The 21,309-nt window shown below is 34.7% G+C and overlaps 1 protein-coding gene across 5 annotated transcripts in view; it reads right to left on the bottom strand.

The window, feature by feature from the left end:
* The window catches only part of FSIP2 (fibrous sheath interacting protein 2), a 95,356-nt gene that overhangs the window by 71,236 nt on the left and 2,811 nt on the right, over positions 1 to 21,309 (bottom strand). For 3 of the 5 annotated variants that reach the window (XM_023259535.2, XM_045034114.1, XM_045034113.1), the window contains 8 exons: positions 18,873 to 19,034; positions 18,059 to 18,148; positions 16,852 to 16,991; positions 16,072 to 16,210; positions 15,459 to 15,569; positions 12,076 to 12,202; positions 9,089 to 9,178; positions 551 to 663 (listed from right to left, as the gene is read on the bottom strand). In XM_023259535.2, the coding sequence (XP_023115303.2) occupies positions 551 to 663; positions 9,089 to 9,178; positions 12,076 to 12,202; positions 15,459 to 15,569; positions 16,072 to 16,210; positions 16,852 to 16,991; positions 18,059 to 18,148; positions 18,873 to 19,034 (972 nt within the window). The remainder of the gene's footprint in view (positions 1 to 550; positions 664 to 9,088; positions 9,179 to 12,075; positions 12,203 to 15,458; positions 15,570 to 16,071; positions 16,211 to 16,851; positions 16,992 to 18,058; positions 18,149 to 18,872; positions 19,035 to 21,309) is intronic. The other 2 variants (XM_045034111.1, XM_045034112.1) reach the window with 2 other exon arrangements.

The raw sequence follows: 21,309 nt of genomic DNA, 5'->3' as shown, positions 1-21,309 counted from the left end.
TGTTCCCTTTCTAGTATTCCATATTTTGTTTAAAGGCATAGTAATCCATTCAATGGTTGGTTTTACAAAGTTTAGAGTCATTCAGTCTATTTCAGGGAAATACAATGTAACCTATTCCAATCCAGCCTACAGCTTAATTAAACACAGTTCTCTTTGATTTTGAGAACATCATTTTCTTGTGATAACATTTTTGAGTCTCTCTGTCCTATTAGGCAATGAGTCCTCAAGAGAATTGATTATGTTTTATTCATCTTTATATCTTATGTGTCCCAAATTTCCTCATTTTCCCTTCCTTCTGGTTTAGCACAGGGCTTGGCCAACAGTGAATACGTTTTAGCTATTATTATCATTGTAATTGCTAAATGTTTGGATTAGTTACTACTGTTAAATTACATAGTGACTCAATACGCCCAAGGAAAGAAATCTGGCCTCATGAATAGACCCTAATATCCCTAACCAATTGGTATCATGCTAGTGAAAGAGATCATAGAAGTGAAAAATTAACTAGATAAGTAATCATCATACAAAAGTTTGAGACATAATTTTATACCTTTTGCTCAGTACTATTAACTTGTACATCTGACTGGCCAACTAAAGTTGCTGATTTTTTGACGACATTCTTTGTATTACTTAGAGATTGATAAATGGCATTTGCTGCAGGCCCTAAAAGTAAATAAATGAGAGAGAAAAAACCATAGTTGTTTTATTTTAACAATCTATTGAAGTGTAATTGAAGTATAATAAACTATACTCATTTAAATTGAAAATATTTCAACTTTAAAATATGTCTACAACTATCACTGCAATCAAATAACTTTTCTAATACTCTTTTAAAAGTTTTTTGATCCACCTTTGTAATCCATCTATCTTTCTCCTCCCATCCTGACAACACCACTCTATACTTCTCACACAAGATTAGCTTGAATTTTCTAGACTTTTATATGGATGGAATCATATAATATGTACTCTTTTTTTACCTAGCTTCTTTTACTCAGTATAATGGTTTCACATATTTTAATAATTTGTTCCTTTTTATTTCTGAGAAGTGCTTCATTATATGGATACACCACAGTTTTTATTCATTTACCTGTTATTTGGGTTTTTTCCATTTTGGCCTCTCACAAATGAACTTTTATGAGAATTCGTGTACAAGTCACTTTGTTTTCATTTCTATGGGGTAAATATCTATTAGTGGAATGACTGGATCATACAGTGGGTATATGTTTAACTTTTACAAAACAACACACTGTTTTCCAAAGTTGCCATACCATTTTACAAGCCATTCAGCAGTGTATCAGAGTTTCAATTCTTCCAGCTCCTTGTCAATATTTAGTAAGCAGAAGAAAGAAAATAGTAAAGATTGAAGTGAATATCAAAGAAATCAAAAAAAAGGAAGAAAATAATGAAACAGCTAATTCTTTGAAAAGTTCAATAAAAGCGATAAGCCAGATTACCAAGAAAAAGCACAAATTTGTAGCATCAGGAAAATTAGAGATAATAGCACAACAAAAGTCTATATAGATAATACTAAAAAATAATAATAAAGAATATTATGATAAGTGTATGGTAGTGGGTTTAAAAATTTATATACAAAGGACAAATTTCTTGAAAAACACAAACTAATCTCATTTATGAATAGATGATATGAAGAACTACATATCTATTAAAGAAATCTAATATGTAGTTAAAAACACGTACACAAAGAAAACTCCAGGCTCAATTGACTTCATTTCTGAACTACACCAAATATCTCAAGAAGAAATTACACTAATTATACACAAACTCTTCCAGAAAATTAAAGAGGAATACTTCTACTCTCACAACTCATATTTTGAGACCAAAATCACTCTAATACCAAATTCATTAAAAGACATTACAAGAAAAGAAAACCTCAGTCACCATCCCACATGAACAAAATTGCAAAAATTATAAATGAAATATATTGAATCTAACAATATATGATAAAGATAATGCATGATGAATGAATAACGTTAATCCCAAGAATGTGGGACTGGTTTAACATATAACATTAAAAAGAAGTCAAAGTTATTCACAACTTTAAAAGAAATAAGGAGAAAATTTAGATGATTATCTCAAAGATGCAGGGAAAAAATGATAAAGTTTAATAGCCATTCATGATCAAACCTCATGATCAAACTAGCAATATGAGGATATGTCCTTCCTGTGATAAAAGCTATCTTCAAATCTCTAGAGCTGACACTCTATATTGATCATGTTCCCTTAAATTTTTGGAACAAGTTTAATATGTACACAATCACCATTTTTTTCAATACTATCCTGGAGGTGCTAGCCAGGAAGAAAAAGAAATGAAAGGTGAGCCCAAATAAAATCCCAACAGACTATGTTGTAGAAACTGGAAAGCTGTTTCTGAAATTTATATGGAGAAGTAAAGGCCCTACCACAAGACAGTCAATCTAGAAGAACCACAAATATTAGAGAACCCAAACTACCAAATTTGAAGACTTATTATAAAGTTATAGTAATTAAGAGAACACTGTATTCATGTAAGAACAAATAGATAAATAAAACAGGAGACTGTCCAGAAATAGGTCTATCTATCTATCTATCTATCTATCTATCTATCTATGTATCTATCATCTATCTGTCTATCATCTATATATGTTCACTTTATCATTTAAAAGATGCCAGTGAAACTCAATGATGTTGAAGCAATTAAATGTGTACAAAATAAGCTTGAATAATCCTGTCTTCCCAGATAGCAAGGAATCTATAAAAAATCATTAGGGTTATGTCACAAAGGACTCAAGAGTTATACTAACGGGAGATCCCACTGGCAGGAACTATCACCCTTTTAGCATTAATAAACACATTAACATAATTTTATTGAAGTACATTAAATTTATTTAAATCTGTAAATTCACAATGAAAAAAACAAACCTAATTGCTCACTGTTGAAGGATGCTACTGAAACAATTTACTACTTTGAAAACTGATAAATGATTGTAAAATGTTAAGCTTCAATCTGCTTTTCCAAAGTATCCTATACCACACTGTAACCAATAGTAGTTAAGAGGAAATTTCTTTTTTTAATTTTTTTAACGTTTATTTATTTTTGAGACAGAGAGAGACAGAGCATGAATGGGGAAGGGTCAGAGAGAGGGAGGCACAGAATCCGAAACAGACTCCAGGCTCTGAGCTGTCAGCACAGAGCCCAACGCGGGGCTTGAACTCACAGACCGCGAGATCATGACCTGACCCGAAGTCAGCCGCTCAACCGACTGAGCCACCCAGGTGCCCCAAGAGGAAATTTCTTTTAATACAACTTTTCCAATTAACCTAAGAAGAAGGAATGATAGAATTAAGTTATCCCAACTTGAAACCCTTAATTAATTCATAGATCTAGGCCTTGAACATAAATTGCTGCTAACAGTACAAAGAGAAAGGAAATGAGATATTATATGCCTCTTGATGGAAAGGCATGCCACCGTCTATGAATCAGTCTTGCTAGAGAAATTGAACCTGCAAGATGGCAGCATAAGAAGACCCTGACCTCACCTTCTTCCGTAGACCCACCAATCTCTAGCTACATAAACGACAACTTTCTCTGAAAAATCCCTGAATGCTAGCTGAGCAGTTCCTCCACAACAAAAGATAAAAAGGCCACATCTGCGTGGGAATGAGATACACCATGCAGAGGTGTGGTCTAGCCAAAAACCCCACCTGTGGTATGACAACCGACCTATGAGAGGGATTCACAAATATGGAGCATATCCCTGAGAAGCAAGCAGTTTGAGCTCCCTAGCCCTTGGGACCTGCACTGGAGAGATGAGCCTCCAAACATCTGGCTTTAAAAATCAATATGGGGGAGCATGCGTGGCTCAGTCAGTTAAATGTCTGATTCTTGATTTCAGCTTGTGTCTTGATCTCAAGGTTGTGATTTCAAGCCCCATGTTGGGTCCTGACTGGTCATGGAGCCTACTTAAAAAAACACAAAACAAAACAAAACATCAACATAGCTTACATCCAGGAGACTCAAAGGGCATTAGGAAATAAGATTCTGTTCCTAAAAGGTTAGTACACAGACTACTTACCCTAAGACCCAGCACAAGTACAGCAGGCTGAAAAGCATGTAGACCATACAGGAAGAAGATCCACTGGCTATTCTTAAAAGCATCTTCTGGAAGGGTAGAAGTTTGTTCCAACTCTCTCCAGGGAAGGAGGTGCTGATCGTTCCCATTTTTATAGTCTCCTATCTTGGCAAGTGTTGGCACTGCCAGGTGCCGTTTTTGCACTCTCTCTACCCTGCTAATTCTGCTTGCCTTACCCCTGCAAACTCCTGTGGCCCTGCCCCACTGAAGCCAGTGGGTGGGCTTGCCTGCCCTAACCACCCCCCCCCCCCCCCCCCCCGTGGCCCTATCAAAGCCAGCAGGTACACACAGTTCACAAGGGATACCCTTTGATTGTCTGGCTCTAGTGGCCAGGGGTCCTTGTGTTTTGGGCCCCATGGGACTGAAACAATCGGAGAGCCAATTCTTGGCAGGATGCTGCACAGACAAGTGAAACACACACCCGGTCTCCGGTCTTCTTTTGATCACTCCCTTAAGACTGGGAGAGATAGCTGTTTTGCCTAATACATAAAAAACAAAAAACAAAAAAAAAAACAAGCAAAATGAGGAAACAGGGGAATGTGTTCCAAATGAAAGAACAAGAGAAACTCCCAAAGAAAACTTTAATGAAAAAGTGATAAGTAATTTGCCTGATAAAGAGTTCAAAGTAATCATCATAAAGATGCTCACAGATCTTGAGAGATGAATGGATGAACACAGAAAGATCAACAAAGAGAAAATATAAGACAGTGTGAAACATAAGTCATAGAGCTAAAGAATACAATAACTGAACTGAAAAAGATACTATAGGGGTTCAACAGCAGAATGGGTGGAACCGAAGAAAGGGCTAGTGATCTGGAATTGAGTGCAGTGGAACTCACCCAAAAAGAGATAAAGAATATATATATATATATATATATATATATATATATATATATATATAGTGTTTATTTTTGAGAGGGAGAGAGACAGAGCATGAGCAGGAGAGGGACAGAGAGAGAGAGAGACAGAGAATCTGAAGCAGGTTCCAGGCTATGAGCTATCAGCACAGAGCCTGATGCAGGGCTCAAACCCGCGAACCATGAGATCATGACCTGAGCCAAAGATGGATGCTTAACCGACTGAGCCACCCAGGCACCTGGAAAAGAATTCTAAAATATAGATTAAGAGACTGATGGGTAGCTTAAGGGACCTTCTGACTCCAATTAAGCCAAAAAAAAAAAAAAAAAAAAAAAAAAAGAAACAAAAGTCATCCAAATTGGAAAAGTAGAGTAAAATTGTCACTATTTGTGAATGGCATGATTTTATAGATAGAGAAGGTATTATGCTAAGTGAAACAAGTCAGATGGAGGCACCATATGGGTTCTGCTGGTTTTTATTTATGTTTGAAATGTTTAATAAGAAAAACTGTTGTGCGTGGGTGGCTCAGTCAATTGAATGTGTGACTTTTGACTTTGGCCTCAGGTCATGATCTCATGCTTCCTGAGATCAAACCCTGCATCAGGCTCCATGCTGACAGCACAGAAACTGCTTGGGATTCTTTCTCTTCTTCTCTCTGCTCCCCACTCTCCAAATAAATAAATAAACTTAAAAAAAAAAAGAACAGCTAAAAAAGCCATTAACAAACTGGAAATATTTGCTACAAATAAGACAAAAGATTAACATCAGCCATATTGAATTAAGAACTGTACATCAAAAGATAAAAAGAAAGGATAGAAACAAATCACAATTGGAAGAAGGTATTTATTATAATGTGTGTGTATACATATATATATATACATATATATATATATATATATATATATATTAACACAATTATCTAGTATGGCTTAAAAATCTTTCACATCCACAGGAGAAAGAAAACCCCTTAGGAAAATGGACAAGAGATTTGAAAATATGATTTCTCAGAAAAGGAAACATGATGCAGAAATCCCATATCTAGGCATATAACCCCTAGAGAATCTCTTCAATGAGTACCATGAGATTTTATATTTATATAAACATTTATATAAATATAATATATAATATATAAATATAGTATCAGTAACATATAATACAAATATATATAACATATAAAAATACAATATAAATATTATGTATATAATTTCCATCAAGAGAAATATATGTATATTGTGGTATATTCACACAATGGGATATATCAGTAATGAAATAAAATGTCAGGCAGCACAGAGATAAAACTTCTGAAACATAATGCTGAGTGTAAAAAGCACATCACATACAACTGGATACAACAGCATATCAGTTACATTAAAATATTTTTAATGGTATTTATTTCTATCTATATGTATATATGTAGTTAAGGATATACACCCATGTAGTAAATATATTTTAAATATATTTAAAAAATAATGGTTATGATAATCACTAGATTTGGATAGTAGTTCTTTCTGTGAGATAAGGAAGTCTGCTTAAATGAAATTTGGCAAAAGATATAAACTTAAGTTTAAGGAAATTCAGTGAAGATTAAAGCAGGCAAAAAAATAAAAATCCACACCAAGATATATCATAATTAAGTTGCTAAAAGCTATTTCCCACCCCCCAGAATTTTAACAACCAGAGAAAAATGTCACCTTACTTATAGAGGATCACTATTCAAATATAGACAATATCTCATCAGAACTACAGAAACACAATGAAACAGAAAAACAGTTTTCAAGTTCTGGAAAAAATGTCAACTTACAATTCTATATCGAATGAAAACACTGTCATTCAGGAATGAAGGTAAAATAAAGACATTTTTAGAAGAAGGGAAATAAGATGATTCAGTGCCAGAAAATCTGTTCTGAAAGAAATACTAAGAGAAGTTCTGTAGACTGAAAAAAATGATACTGGAAAAGAAACCTGGAATATCAGAAATTAAAGAGCATTCAAAATGGTAGCTATCTGGGTAAATATAATATGTTAATCTTCTTCTATTTAGTATTTAAAATAAAACATGTTATGTTGTCTGAATGGATGTTTGATGTATGTAGATGTAATACATAGGGCAACTATAACAAAGGGTTGGGGGATAAGAAGTCATAGATAGTGGAAAGATGTACATTCCACTTAAAGGGTGAAGTGGAATTGTGAAAAGATAAGTACAGTGTTGTCTAGAACAACCACTAAAAATATGTAAAAAGAGGTATAGTAAAAAGTATAGTCATGGACAACAGGAAAACAAAATTTAAAAACATCATGTATAATAGTACCAAAACAATGAAGTACTTATGTATGAATATGACACAACATATATAAGATCTCTATGCTGAAAACTATAAAAACACTTATGACAGAAATCAAGTATAACCTAAACAGAAAAGATACTATGTTTATGGATTGGGAGACCAAGATTTGTAGAAGGTTTCTTTTCTCCTTAAAGTGATCTGTAGATTGATTTAATGTACTTCACTAAAATATCTCAGCCTAATTTTTGCAGACAAGCTGATCAAAAAATTTATATGCAAAAGGTAAGCAAATTAAAATAGTCCTAAAATTTTGAGGGAAAACATTAAGTTGGTAGAATTATACTACCTGATTTCAAGACTGTAAAAAGCTATGCTAATTAACAGTGCAGTACTGGCAAAGAGATAGACACATACATTGATCAATGGAACAGAAATTAAAAGGCAAGTCACAGACTGAGAGAAAATATTTGCAAATCACATATCTGAAAAAGATTTGTATTCAGAGTATATAAATAACTTCTGAAACTTAACAGTAAGAAAATTACCCAATTAAAAATGAGCAAAAAGCTTCAACAGATACTTTACTAAGCAGGATTTACAAGTGGCAGATAGCATATGAAAAGATATTCATCATCATTAACCATCAGGGAAATGCAAATGAAAATCACAATGAGCTAACACTATATCTATTAGAATGACTAAAATAAAAAATTGCTGATAATACAATGGTTGCAAGAATGCATAGCAAATGGATCTCTCGTGCATTAGTGATGGGAATGAAAAATATTACAGGCACTCTGGAAGCAGTTGGGACAGTACTTTGTTCACTTAAACATACATTTACTATGACTCAACAATCCCTTGTTTACATAAAAAGCTGACTACAAATACTTCTGATTTTTCTATTCATAATCACCCAAACCTGGAAACAACCCAAATCTCCTTCAACTGATGAATGTACACATTTTGTAGAGGTGGGGCTGGTGTTGTCATAATTGTGTGCCTTGTAATAACTATTGGTGTCTTTAAAAAAGTCTTTGAGCTTTAAAAATAGGACCCATGAAGCTTAAGAGTTAAATCTACCTCAGTGGTCCTGAAAGTGGAAGACATCCTCTGCTAAAGACAACTCTGTCGCTCCCCAGGTTTCAGAGTCTTGATGAGACTAATCAAATTACATACTCAGGGAGGAAAGATTGTGGACTTTTCTTCTTTAAATTTGAATTAATAATGCCAAAGTAATTTAACTTTTTTGCTTTAATTTTTTCCTGGAAATTTGGTAGCGGGAGGAGATTCATATTGTTCAATTTTTAACAGCCTCACACTTTGACAGTGTATTATTTGGAGAAGTTTTATGCTGCCGTTTGTGTTCCTGGTCTAATCCAGTGAGCCCTAATAGACAACATGAAGTAACAGTATGGGATACATAATAAAGTAAAATTCAATAGGGTTCAGAGTAGTTTTGGAGTTAATTTCTGACTGACTTCAGAGTTTTCTAAAATCATTATGAACATTATAAAAATTAGTTTTTTTTTTTTTTAGGTATCATATACTGTTTAACAGCAATAGATTTTTCATTTTATTTTTCTAAAATTATGACATAATATTAAGTTTAGAACACTAAATTAGTAACTAGAGATCAAATTCTGAAAGCAATAGAGGTTGTGTCATTATTGGTAAGCATCATTCTAAATCAGTCATTTGACAACACAAAACAGAAGATTTAAGCATTTAAAACATTTAAGCAAAAGATTCTATCCAAACTCAGTCTTTCCTCAAATTACTACAGTATTTCTTATCAAAATATTAAATTACCATATACTCCTTTATTTGGTCTCTGGTCACCAACTTGGTAAACTAAGTTCATATTATCAAAAGACTTCTTTTTCTTCTTTGGAGAATAAGCTTAAAAAATGTAATAAAACATTTATTTTTAGTAAGAGTGATGACAGAATTACCCAAGATAGACTATTTTATCAAGCCCAAGGGAGGTGAGCCTTATGCTAATTTGTATGTGGGATTATAGGGAGGTATTGGAGAAGATGGAAAGATGTGAAATGGGAAGGTAATAATTCTTGAAATATTATCACTTCAAGTTAAAAGATATACTTGAAGGGACAGAATTTTCTTCTGGTAGAGAGAAAAGCTACACCCAGACAAACTGTAACATGTCATTTCCTATCTGCTGGGATGCATACCAATGTAGCTACTGGCTAGAGACCCACTGGGCCACAGTTACTATTGCATTCTTGGATGTGCCTCCCAGCCTGGCACAGGCAACTGTATATATATTACTCCTTTGTGATAGAGGTAATTATAGTTCTTCTTTTTAACCACGTAAGGAGGGCAAAGTCTCCTCACATAATGGGTACTCAATGGGTTTTCATTAGAGATGTAAATGTGAGAGTGATCTGTATGCCCACAGGAGCAAATTTCACCTAATATTCCCTTCCTCTTTCATTCTCTCTCTGTCCCTCTGGAAGTTGTCTACTTGGTGGAAGATGACAATATTATTTGGAAGTATAATTGTTTTGTAAGATAGATATTCGTGTCACCTTGATAATATAAATTGGATTCATTCATACCTTCTTAATGTATTTTATCTTTATTTTTTGAGAGAGAGAGAGAGAGAGAAAGAGAGAGAGAGAGAGAGAATGCACATGAGGGTGAGGAGGGGCACATGGAGAGGGAGATGGAGAGAGAGAATCTTAAGCAGGCTCCCTGCTCAGCACAGAGTCCAATCTAGGGCTTGAGCTCACAATAGTCAGATAATGACCTGAGCCCAAATCAAGAGCCAGATGCTTAACCAACTGAGCCACTCAAGCACCCCCTTTACATCTTCTTCAAAAGGGAATTTGAGGTAACAAATGTTTAAAATGTCTACTTGGAACTCTTTTCCTATTTAGAAAGTTAACAGTTGAGTTTGTAGGAATGTATATAGTTACTAAAGTGATTTCTTTTCTGAAGCATGAGATTGTTTTCATTATTTTGATGAGCTGAATAAATTGAATTAGTCCATTTAGCAAATATATATTTTATACACAAACACACACACATGCATACATACATAAATGCAGTACTATCTGCTCTGTGAAAACAAAAGTGGGGGATATGATATTATGGGTGATTAAGACAGTGGGAAGTATGTAGTAAGTGTATTGAAAATAATACAAAGTACTATAAGGGATTCAAAGAAGAAGGATCTTCCAATTAGGGCTGTTACGAAAGACTTTGTGGGGGGCGCCTGGGTGGCTCAGTCCGTTAAGCATCCGACTTCGACTCAGGTCATGATCTCGCGGTCCGTGAGTTCGAGCCCCGCATCGGGCTCTGTGCTGACAGCTCAGAGCCTGGAGCCTGTTTCAGATTCTGTGTCTCCCTCTCTCTCTGGCCCTCCCCGGTTCATGCTCTGTCTCTCTCTGTCTCAAAAATAAATAAATGTTTTGTTTTTTTTTAAAAAGAAATACTTTGTGGAATGTCACTTACAGTGGGGCTTAAAGAATTGTGGATTGGGATAGATGGACACTGAGCACATCACTCCAGGCTAAGAAAATTGGACAGAGAGGTACAGAAGTAAGAAAAGGACCTTGTGTGTTAGGAATGGTCAGTAGTCTCATTTGATTGGACAATGAAATAAATTGAGTAGTTACTACAGACTTTTGAGATCTTTGTGAGAATTTAGGAGTACTATTTTTGTTTTTAGATCATGAACTGTAGCTCAAAGAGGTTAAGTAATTTGTCCAAGCTATTTGAATGGATAGATTATTATGGTAAAGCAGTTTGGTAAAGATTATGGACTTTAGCAGTTTAGCTCTAGAGCCTAAGTACATCACCCCTAGATCATAGCTGCCTTCTTCAAGGAGGTGGTATGAAATAAAGCTTAAAATTTAGGTTTGAGTTGGGCTCTAGGTAGTGATGAATGGTTGCCTCAAAAGTCTGAGCTTCAGTTAAGAGGTGATGGAGATCTTTATGTTTTGGGAGCAGAAGAAAGCCTCAGAACAGATTTAAAGTGTAATTAGTAGCAGTTTGAAAAATAGATTTGAAGTAGGTTTGAAAAAAGAGGCAATAAAAACTAGTTAGTAATCTACTGGAGTGACACAAGGAGGCTTTCATCTAGAAAGAGGATTGATAGGATGGAGGACGATCTTGTTCTTTCCTGATACCACATAGGATAATTAAAGCAAATCCATATTTTTGCATTCTGGCTACGAAATTGTAGTTAACATCATTAATTTAATTTAACAAACTTAATGTATTTTATGAGCTTAAAGAAAGCTGGTAGAGATTGGGCATAGCAAAGTCATGACTGGATATCCCTCCTTTAAACTCTTCATTTCCTTCTTTTGTCTTTTCTTCCTTACGCTCCCTTCTTCTCCACTTCCTCCCTTCTTTATTCCCCGACCTCCTGCCTGCCCCCCCCCCCCCACCTTCTTCTGGTACTGTCTATTCATTATGGCTGGGAAAATAGTAGAATACCATGTTGGTTATAAAATAGCAATTATCTTACATGCAAGTTTTTAAAGTTTCAGTAGCAAAAAATACATTATTTTTAGTATAGGGAAGTCAGAACTACAGTATAGGCAAGCTTGCTTACTAGACCACTTGATAAGATTATTTTACTTTGTTTTAATTTTTACATATATGTTTATTTTTCCACTTGAACCGTAATAGAAAAACGCCTAGAACTGTGCCTAACACAAAGCAGATAGCAATTGTAAGCAATCAGAGTTTTATGAAAGGATTTTTACGTAAATACATAGATAAGCATTTTCTATATAGCTCCATCAGCTTTTTAATATTCTCACATTCACTATATGTTCCATCTTGTCCTCTGTAATGAAATGTGTTGTTTCTCATCTCTTCTCTTTTAAAGCCATTTTCTTGCATTTTTTGTAAATGATAAGCCATTTTTTTCTCTAGAAGGGCTTGTTTCTAAAATATTAAGATATATAAAATTAATGTCAGCTTTCTGTTTAAAAATGCAAAACAAACATTTAAAATGTGAGAGTATACGTTGGAAATCAACAGTCACTCCTGTCTTAAGCTTCCGGGCTAATATTGACCCTCGACATACCAGAAAGAAAATAACTGCACAGAGAAACAACCCTAGAGATCCTCCATGGGTTCCCTAGAGTATTTAGCAAGAGAATGGATCAGTACAGGTATGCGAGGAAACAAACAAAGGCCATCCTAAAGGATTAGAGAGAAAAGTGCTTGGTACCTGTCTATCATGCCTATTTTCACCATCCACTCCAGAAAAACGTCTTAAGTCACAGGGCATTGGGTAGAGTACTAAAATGGGTCTTGGTTCAGTAGTGAGGAATAACTAGTGTGAGATTAAACATGGCTCTGGTCCCGTCTAACAAATCTTAAAAAGCAAGACTTAAAACAGTTTCCAAAGAAATTATCTACATTCAAGAAAAAAGTTAAAGGATATTTAGAAGGATACGAAAATATTCAGCATCCAAAAAGTAAAATTCATATCTAACATCTAATCAAAAAGCACCAAGCATATAAAGAAGCAGGGAAATATGATCCATAAAATAAGTCAATCTATCAATTAAAATTGACCCGTAAATGATACAAATGCTAGAATTAAAGGTAATAATATTAAAGCACAACTGTATTCCATATATTTACAAGGTAAGGAAAAGACATGGAAGATATAAAAAGGACCAAAATCATTTTTTTAAATGTATGAGATGAGTAATATAAGATATGCATTAATAGCAGAATAGACATTGCAGAAGAGATTAATTAAAGTGCATTAAGGAAAAGAAACCATCCAAAAGGAAAGATTGAGAGAAAAAAAGTTACAAAATGAAAAGAGTATATGTGAGGTGTGGAACATCAAGCAACCTAATTAATATATGCCTGTACAGAGGACAGAAGGGACAAAAGAAATATTTGATAATAATGTCCATTATCACTTTTTCTAGTCTAGGTTATAACAGGGGTTATAAGTCAGTGCAATCAGGCAAGAAAATTAAAAAGCACCCAAAGAAAAGAAATAAAACTACCTTTATTCATAGGCAATGTAATCATTTATGTAGAATGTCAATTGGCATCTAGAAATAAATTACTAGAATGATTTTGTCAATGCAGACTAAAAAATTAGCTTTTCTAGATACTAACACCAAATCATCATAATTTAAAATTAAAAATACCAATTATAATTGCATAAAAATTATGAAATACCTAGGGATGAATCTATCAAAAGATGTATAAGACCTGAAAACTGCAAAAATTAAGGAAACCTAAATAATTGGAGAGAAATATTTGGTCCACAAGTTGGAAGGCTCAATATTATCAAGAGATCAACTGTGCTCAAACTGACCAATAGAATCAACATAATGCTAATCTAAATCTCAGTAAGATTTCTTGGTAGAAACTTAAAAGCGGATTCCAAAATTTGTACAGAAATGTGAAGGATTTAGATTAGCCAAAACAACTTTAAAATGGTAGAACAAACTTAAAAGGTTAGCACTACTGATTTAAAGAACTATAAAAGGTACAGTAATCAAAGCAGTGTAATAGACAGTATTAGAGTAGAAAAGAATAGAAGAGTAGAAAAGAATACAAAAATACACTATACAACTGATTTTTGACAAAGATACAAAGGCAAATCTTTTAAAGATTTCCATAATTGTAATTTAAGCACATACATTGGAGTAAAATGTATGTCAATGTAAAATGGTGTCAATCTGAAAAAAATATTAAAATATTAAGAAGGATACACCAATGAATTGAAAACTTCTATTAAAACACAATTCAAGAGAAACAATTTAGAATAACTCATTGGAAATATCAATAATTGAGATATCTCTCTGCCATGAACATGGCTCAAGCTTCCTGTGTTGTCACCATGTCTACCATCAGCGGTAGTGTCTAAAAGCACTTCCAGTGCCAGAACTTGTCCCATTGCACTGGTTGCCACGAAAATTGGTCAGGACTCCTTGAATAGTAATTGGCATGAGGCAAAAAGGGGAGACCTGGGACATTCTGTTGCTCTACAAACCAGATACTTTCAGAAATGTCTGGAAGCAAACAAAAAGGTCAGTTTGGAAAGAATTCCCATTGCAAAAAAGTGATTATTAGAAAATAATAATTACAACAAAGTGGGATAAGCTGAGCTCACCATATGAACCTTGAAAATACTAAAAGGTATATGCACCAAAGTAGAATAAAAGATTATCATACATATTTAAATTTACATTAATAAAAATATTACATAGCAGTATATATCAATATAACCAAATTATGTATATTCTATACTACATCTAGTTTGTCAACCATAAGCTACTGAGGGGCGCCTGGGTGGCTCAGTTGATTAAGTGTCCAACTCTTGATTTTGGCTCAGGTCATAATCCCAGGGTTGTGGGATCAAGCCCTGTGCTGGGCTGTGCACTGTGCACTGGGCTGTGGAGCCTGCTGAAGATTCTCTCTCTCTCTCTCTCTCTCTCTCTCTCTCTCTCTCTCAAGATTCTCTCTCTCTCTTTCTCTCCCTCTGCCCTTCCCCTGCTTTCTCTCTCTCTCTCTCTTAAAAATAAATAAATAAAAATAAAAACCAATAAGCTTTGAAATTACTTGTAATTTTAGACAAGCATTAATCCACATGGAGAGTTGTCAATGTTCTTTTATTAAATGAAAAAGCAATCTACAAAACACCCTGTAAGGTGTAATAACATGAATTTATTTATTGTAATAAATTTTCATAGAAATATCACACAATGTGTGCATGTACCATACAATAGGTGGTGCTAGGATTACAAATAATTTCTTTCTCTTTACACTGGTTTACATTCTAAATCATAAAATATTATGTATCATTTAAAATAAAAAATAGTTACTCTAAAAAAATTAGCTGGTAGGGAAATATTGAGAACTTTTTCCAAGAAATTCTGAGAGTAAGAAAAATCAGTTTATCATTTTTTTCCTAGAACAATTACTAGTTTACGTCGTGAGATAAAGTCAAAAGCAGTTGTATCAAATAATAAGGCAGCACTTTTTTGATTATAGTTAGAATATAATATAGCCAAAATATATCCGTAGCTTTCAGTTTTGTATAATGCATATCATTTGGGGTAACTGGTCCATTGTTATCTCGCAAAGTGTACTTTCAAATACCAAAACTAGCAAAAGCTTCTCCTCAAACAGTCCCAGTTAGAGGTTTTAAAGCTCACCCCACCTTCCTGTCACTCTCTTCTCTGCTGCGACGCCGTTGTTCCTCTATCCTAGCTTCTCTTTTAACATCTTCTCCAATCCTCATCAGAAGCAGCATCTCTTTTGTCTTCCATTCCTAGGGAGCACAGAGTTACATACTCAGTACATGCTCACAATAAACCTTTGTATTTTGCCCACGACAGCCAAGCAAATTAGAACACGTCAGGGGCCCGACAGACATCAGGTCAAGCATAAAGAAAGTCATACATTGGGTTTAGGATGGGCTTTCCTTACTGCAGTCCTATTAACAATGCAAGATGGTTATTTTTTTCTAAAGCTGAATTAAAAATCTCCCCCCCCCCCCCCGCCGCCAACAATGAAGACTTTAGGGGAGTTAAATAGTGTCTAGTAACTTTCACAATCATCTCTTTAAGAGCAGGTATTGGTTCATATACATAGTTTGCGCTATCAGCCTCATTATTTTATGTAACAACTTGTATATTATAGCTGTGAAGAAAGATTAATGGGGATATATGATTCAGACCTGAAATGACTTCAGGAACTATGATGGACAACTAGTTACAAATGAAACAGTTGTATACAGTTTTTCTCTCAATATTTTAAATTTGTTATCTCACCTCTTCAATTTTTCTACGAAGACTAAGTTTTCTTCTTGTGTGTTCTCGCTGTCGTCTTTCTTCTCTATCCATTCGGAGCAGGTGTTGCTCTTCTGCTGTACGCTCAAGTTCTAATTCCCTACTTATCATATCCAAATATCTAAGTAAAAGTGCAAATACAAGTAAAGGTGTATTGGTTGTTTCCCTTATGATGGCTTCATCTGCTTTGATATTCCCAAACCACCCTCTGGCTTGGTTTTTGTTTCTTAAACTACAAGAATTTTATTGACTTTCTATCAGCTCTGTTCATAGACCTTCAAGCCAGCATGATCTCATGGTTCCTGAGATCGAGCCCCACTTGGGCTCTACGCTGACAGCAGAGCGACGGAGTCTCTCCCTCTCTCTCCCCCTCTCTCTTTGCCCCTACTCTGCTCACGCTCTCTCAAAATAAGTAAACAAACATTGAAAAAAAGGAAGCATGTGCTAAAGATACTTTCCCTCATCTCCTACAATAGGAAAGATTTTGGATCTGATTTGTTCTTCAGTTATCAGCTTGGATTACCTTTTGGATTCCCAGAAACCCTGTCTTCTCTGGTAGAAATTCCTCTTCATACCTTTGCCACCATAATTTCCCAATTCCTGTACCTCTTGGTCTCCTTTCCTCTCCATAGTGGGGACAGTAGTGGAGTTAAATAGTGTCTTGTTATCTAAAAAAATTCCTACTTTCAATTCTTTCTAGTATCTTCTTCCATATTTGGGTCTACAATATATACATAAAATATGCATTAACTTCAATCTTACCTGTTCCTTATTAATTGTTCCTGGTCCTTAATAGATTGGGTGTCTTCCTGTAACAACCAATTTTGGAACCGTGCAACATCAGAACGTCTAGGTATTTGATTGTTTTCCTGTAGTTTATTTACTTGCTTTGCAAGCATTTCCTATTGAAAAAAGTATGTAATATATACACACAGACATATATGTACATAAATGTGAATATAGATATACATATATATGTATATAAAATCTTTTTGCATTCTCCAGAAATAAAACTGTCCTACGATATGCCTTTTTATTTAGTGCTTAGTACTTTGTGAATAGCTACTTCTGTTTAATTGCATTTGAACCTATTATAGACATGGACAACTGAGCCAAAATAAAGATGTCTTCCTCTGAAAATAAATGATAAATATTTCATCATATTTTTCTACCTATTCTGAAAAAGTTAAGTGAAAATAAGAAAGAAGGGGAAGAGAAGCTCTAGGCATAGGAGAGAAATTGGGGAAAATATAGAACATTTAATAGTATAGGGAAGTCATTATCATTCTTTTACAACTCTTAACCTTTGAACATAAATTTGTGAAAGTACACATACACATACATTTCTCATTTTTATCCAACTCACTCGAGCCTAAAACCCGAGTTCACTCATGCACATGTGCATGTGCGCACACACTCTCACACAAACTTTGAGTCAAAAATTGAAAGGAAGTCACTATCTATACCCACTTTTTCTACATCAAGGCATTCCACTTCACCTTTAATAATATTTTTTATTGAATGAACACAGCTGCATGTGTGTGGGTACACATACACAATGTACGTGTTTTTTGAGTCACCTGTAGGACATTATAACTATCATATACTTCTTCTCCTGTTATTCCCACTGTTTTGGGGGTTACGGATGAAGAATCTTGCTAGCCCAATAGACTCTTCCTATTGGTCCTTGCTCAGGTAGAAGCGACATGTCTGAGTTGCTAAATTATTGCTAAATTATGTAAGCTACCACAGGCATATTAATAGATAACTTGGTCCCTTTTTTTTTTTTTTAGCTCAATACAGCAACTGTGTTGGTAACAAAATATTATTTATTCCTCTTCTAAATTTTATTTGGAAAAAGTAGTTTGTCAAAATTAAAGGTAAAAATATTAAAAGAAAATATTTTGCATACAAAGAAAGCTTTCTTCCAAACCCTAGGTAAAGAAACCATATTAAGTATTTAACTTACTTGATCTCTCATATAGTTTCTTTCAAAGTCTAATTTTAAACTGGTAAGATATTGCCTGTACTTATTCAATTCCCTCAAGGTACATACAATCTAAAAAACAAAACAAAATAATAACAACAAAAATATATGAATACAAATATTTAAAAATCATTAACAATTACTTTCTAGAGGAAAAAACAGTAATGGAATACCATTTGATAATATTTTGGTATTAAGAGTAATAAAATGCTAACAATTTTGCAAGCAGGATCTCTCTATAATTTTTAACCCAGAGGAAATATCTTTTCCAAATCATTACTTTATTAATATGCATTATGCCATGATAGAGGATTTAGTACCCACAACTGGAGTTATTAAAAGACCAATGTAATAAAAATGTTCAGCCCCAGTAAGAATATAGTCCATCAATATTCCATCAGACTGATTTTGCTAGGTTCCTATTTTGTCTCAAGTTTTTAAAAAGTGTATGGGACATAATCCTTGACAAGCATATAGTGACATTAGAGGCAGAGAAAGAGGACTATGATACAATTGGGAAAATTACCTGTACCTCCCCAAATTATTTGGTAATCATCTTTTGATGTTATAAAGAAAAAACGTGAGGGAAGAAGTAGTTTCATTTAGAAAAAAGCGATTGTCTGATTTCCTTTGACCCAAATACTGAGTAATTTATGAAATTTCCCATTAAGTATTTCTTCTGACCAAATTAAAGGTGATACAGATCTCCCCCCCACCCCCACCGTAAGGTACAGAAGCAAGCCTTATCAAGTCTTAGAAATTTGCAATGATTAAAAAGAATTAATCTTCAACCCACTTTATTATTGCTGGTGATATAGCCACCCTTCTTTAATCTTCTCAGGATATCTTTGCGCTTATAGTATGCTCTTAAATGTGGATCATGGAGACTTTTATATTGGTTTTCCAAAAGTCGACAGTAAGGATCAGTCAGGTTAAAACCGTAAGAAGGTCGAAAAAGCTGCAAACACAGATTTAAAAATATTATAAAGGGAAAACTAATGAAATTCACTTTTAAATGTTAACCTATCGAAATGACTACACTGTTCATCGAAAATAAAGCATGCATGAAGAATCTGGTGTGGAGTAAAATCAGCAACAGAAAAGACTTGGATTAGGCAACATAAATTTATTATCTTTCCCTCTTTTCTCCACATGATCCTATTCTAAAAACCTACTCTCATTCAATTAATTCCTTCTCTGATCTCCATCAGTCCTTGGCCCTGAGCCAGAGAAGAAAGAAGAGAAAGGAAAGAAAGGGAATAGGATAAAATTTGTTTTAATGTATAAAGAAAGCTAAAACTTTCTTTTCCTCCTCCCTCTTCCAGGTCAATGTACTCACTTCATTTAAAGTATAAAGGGATAATATTAAGATTATATTATCAATAAACTAAAAATGAAGAAAATAGAAGTCTTTTATGAAGATTCATGGAAACAGCTTTTTTGTTTTTAATTTTTATTTTTTATTATGAAATTTATTGTCAAATTGGTTTCCATATAACACCCAGTACTCATCCCAACAGGTGCCCTCCTCAATACCCATCACCCACCCACCCTTCCCCCCACCCCCCCATAAACCCTCAGTTTGTCCTCAGTTTTTAGGAGTCTCTTATGTTTTGGCTCCCTCCCTCTCTAACCATTTTTTTTTCTTCCCCTCCCCAATGGTCTTCTGTTAAGTTTCTCAGGATCCACATAGGAGTGAAAACACATGGAATCTGTCCTTCTCTGTATGACTTATTTCACTTAGCATAATGCTCTCCAGAAACAGCTTTACCAAAAATAGTAGAAGTAAAAATCAGATTTTAAAGATAATGGATTAAAGAGTTATTTTGTATTGGGGGGTCTTATCTAAGGCAAGAAACCCAACGATACCTGAATGCTACAGTTAGGAAAAAAATCAAGGTCTTACAAATTTCAACATATTGAAAAACCAATTATAAAAGATATTGATAATGTGGTACCTGGGTGGCTCAGTCGTTAAGTGTCCGACTTAGGCTCAGGTCATGATCTCATGGTCTGTGAGTTCAAGCCCCGCATTGGGCTCTGTGCTAACAGTGCACAGCCTGCTTCAGATTCTCTATCTCCCTCCTCTCTCTCTGTCCCCCCGCTCCCCCCTGCCAATGACTCATACTTGCTACCTTTCTTTCTTTCTCAAAAATAAATAAATAAACGTCAAAAAATAGATCTTGATAAGACTGAAGTTTCTTCATATGTGTAAAGACCAAATACCACCTTATACAATAATCATTAGCATATAAAAGAAGGAAAATATCAGCTAACAGTCATGTTTCCCTGTTACTTTAGAGAAAACAGATGAATTATCTACTTTCATTTATAAATTACATTACCAAAGTGAGGTGGATTGTTTTGTGTGTGAGTTCTTAGTCCATTTTTCAATGGCAGGGTGGGATAATGGGTTATGGGGGAATTTCTCAAAGGGAAAAAGTGGAGGATATAAGTGGGTGTGGAAGTGGTCCTAATATTGCCTTTGCATTCTTTCTTTCTGCTTTCCTTTAAGTTTTCTTGCTCAGAAAAATGGAAGTTCTAGTCTAAAGTACAGTCAAAGCAGCAGCTGTCTCAAGTGAAAGGCAACTGGAATGTGCGTAAGATGTGGGACCCTGAGAGCGCCTGTGCTGCTTGAGGGCCTTCAGTTCAACTGATAAGACCCCACACACTGTGCACCAACCCAGATCTGCCTGCAGGTACCAATTTGTGACCTCTGTGTTGAGTCTGGCAGTAGCCACCTCAGTCAGATTCCAAACACTACCGAGCCTGGCTGGGTGGGACCCTATAAAGAACTCCCTTAAGGTAGGCGGGTGTTTCATGAAACATAGGTAGGATGTTTCATATGTGGGCAAAGGGGCAGGCTGCAGGAACCTGATAGGATGCTAGCTTTCCTTTTCCATTTAAAAGCCTCCTTGATAAGTTTTTGACCTCTTGTTTGACACCAGGCTTCAATTTCTTCCAAGGCCCTAAATTATAAAGCACAATTCCCCAGTTACCAATGCTTCTCTGAGGAGGCAAAGAAAAGAATCCCATTGGACAATGTTTTGAATTCAGTGAGACCAGATATAAAGACCATATCTTTCCTGTAAGGGGAACAATCAACAATCATGAGTCAAGGAGTGGACCGATTATATTTTTCTAAGATACTGACATCTTTTTTTAAAGATGTTAACATCTAAGAGATGTTGAACGTTAACGGTGATGACAGTATATTTCTCAAGACCAAACTT

Source organism: Felis catus, chromosome C1, assembly GCF_018350175.1.
Source record: "Felis catus isolate Fca126 chromosome C1, F.catus_Fca126_mat1.0, whole genome shotgun sequence".
In the NCBI taxonomy this organism is placed as follows: Eukaryota; Metazoa; Chordata; class Mammalia; order Carnivora; family Felidae; genus Felis; species Felis catus.
The sequence above is the reverse complement of the archived record's forward strand: the minus strand, read 5'-3'. Positions and strand labels throughout refer to the sequence as shown.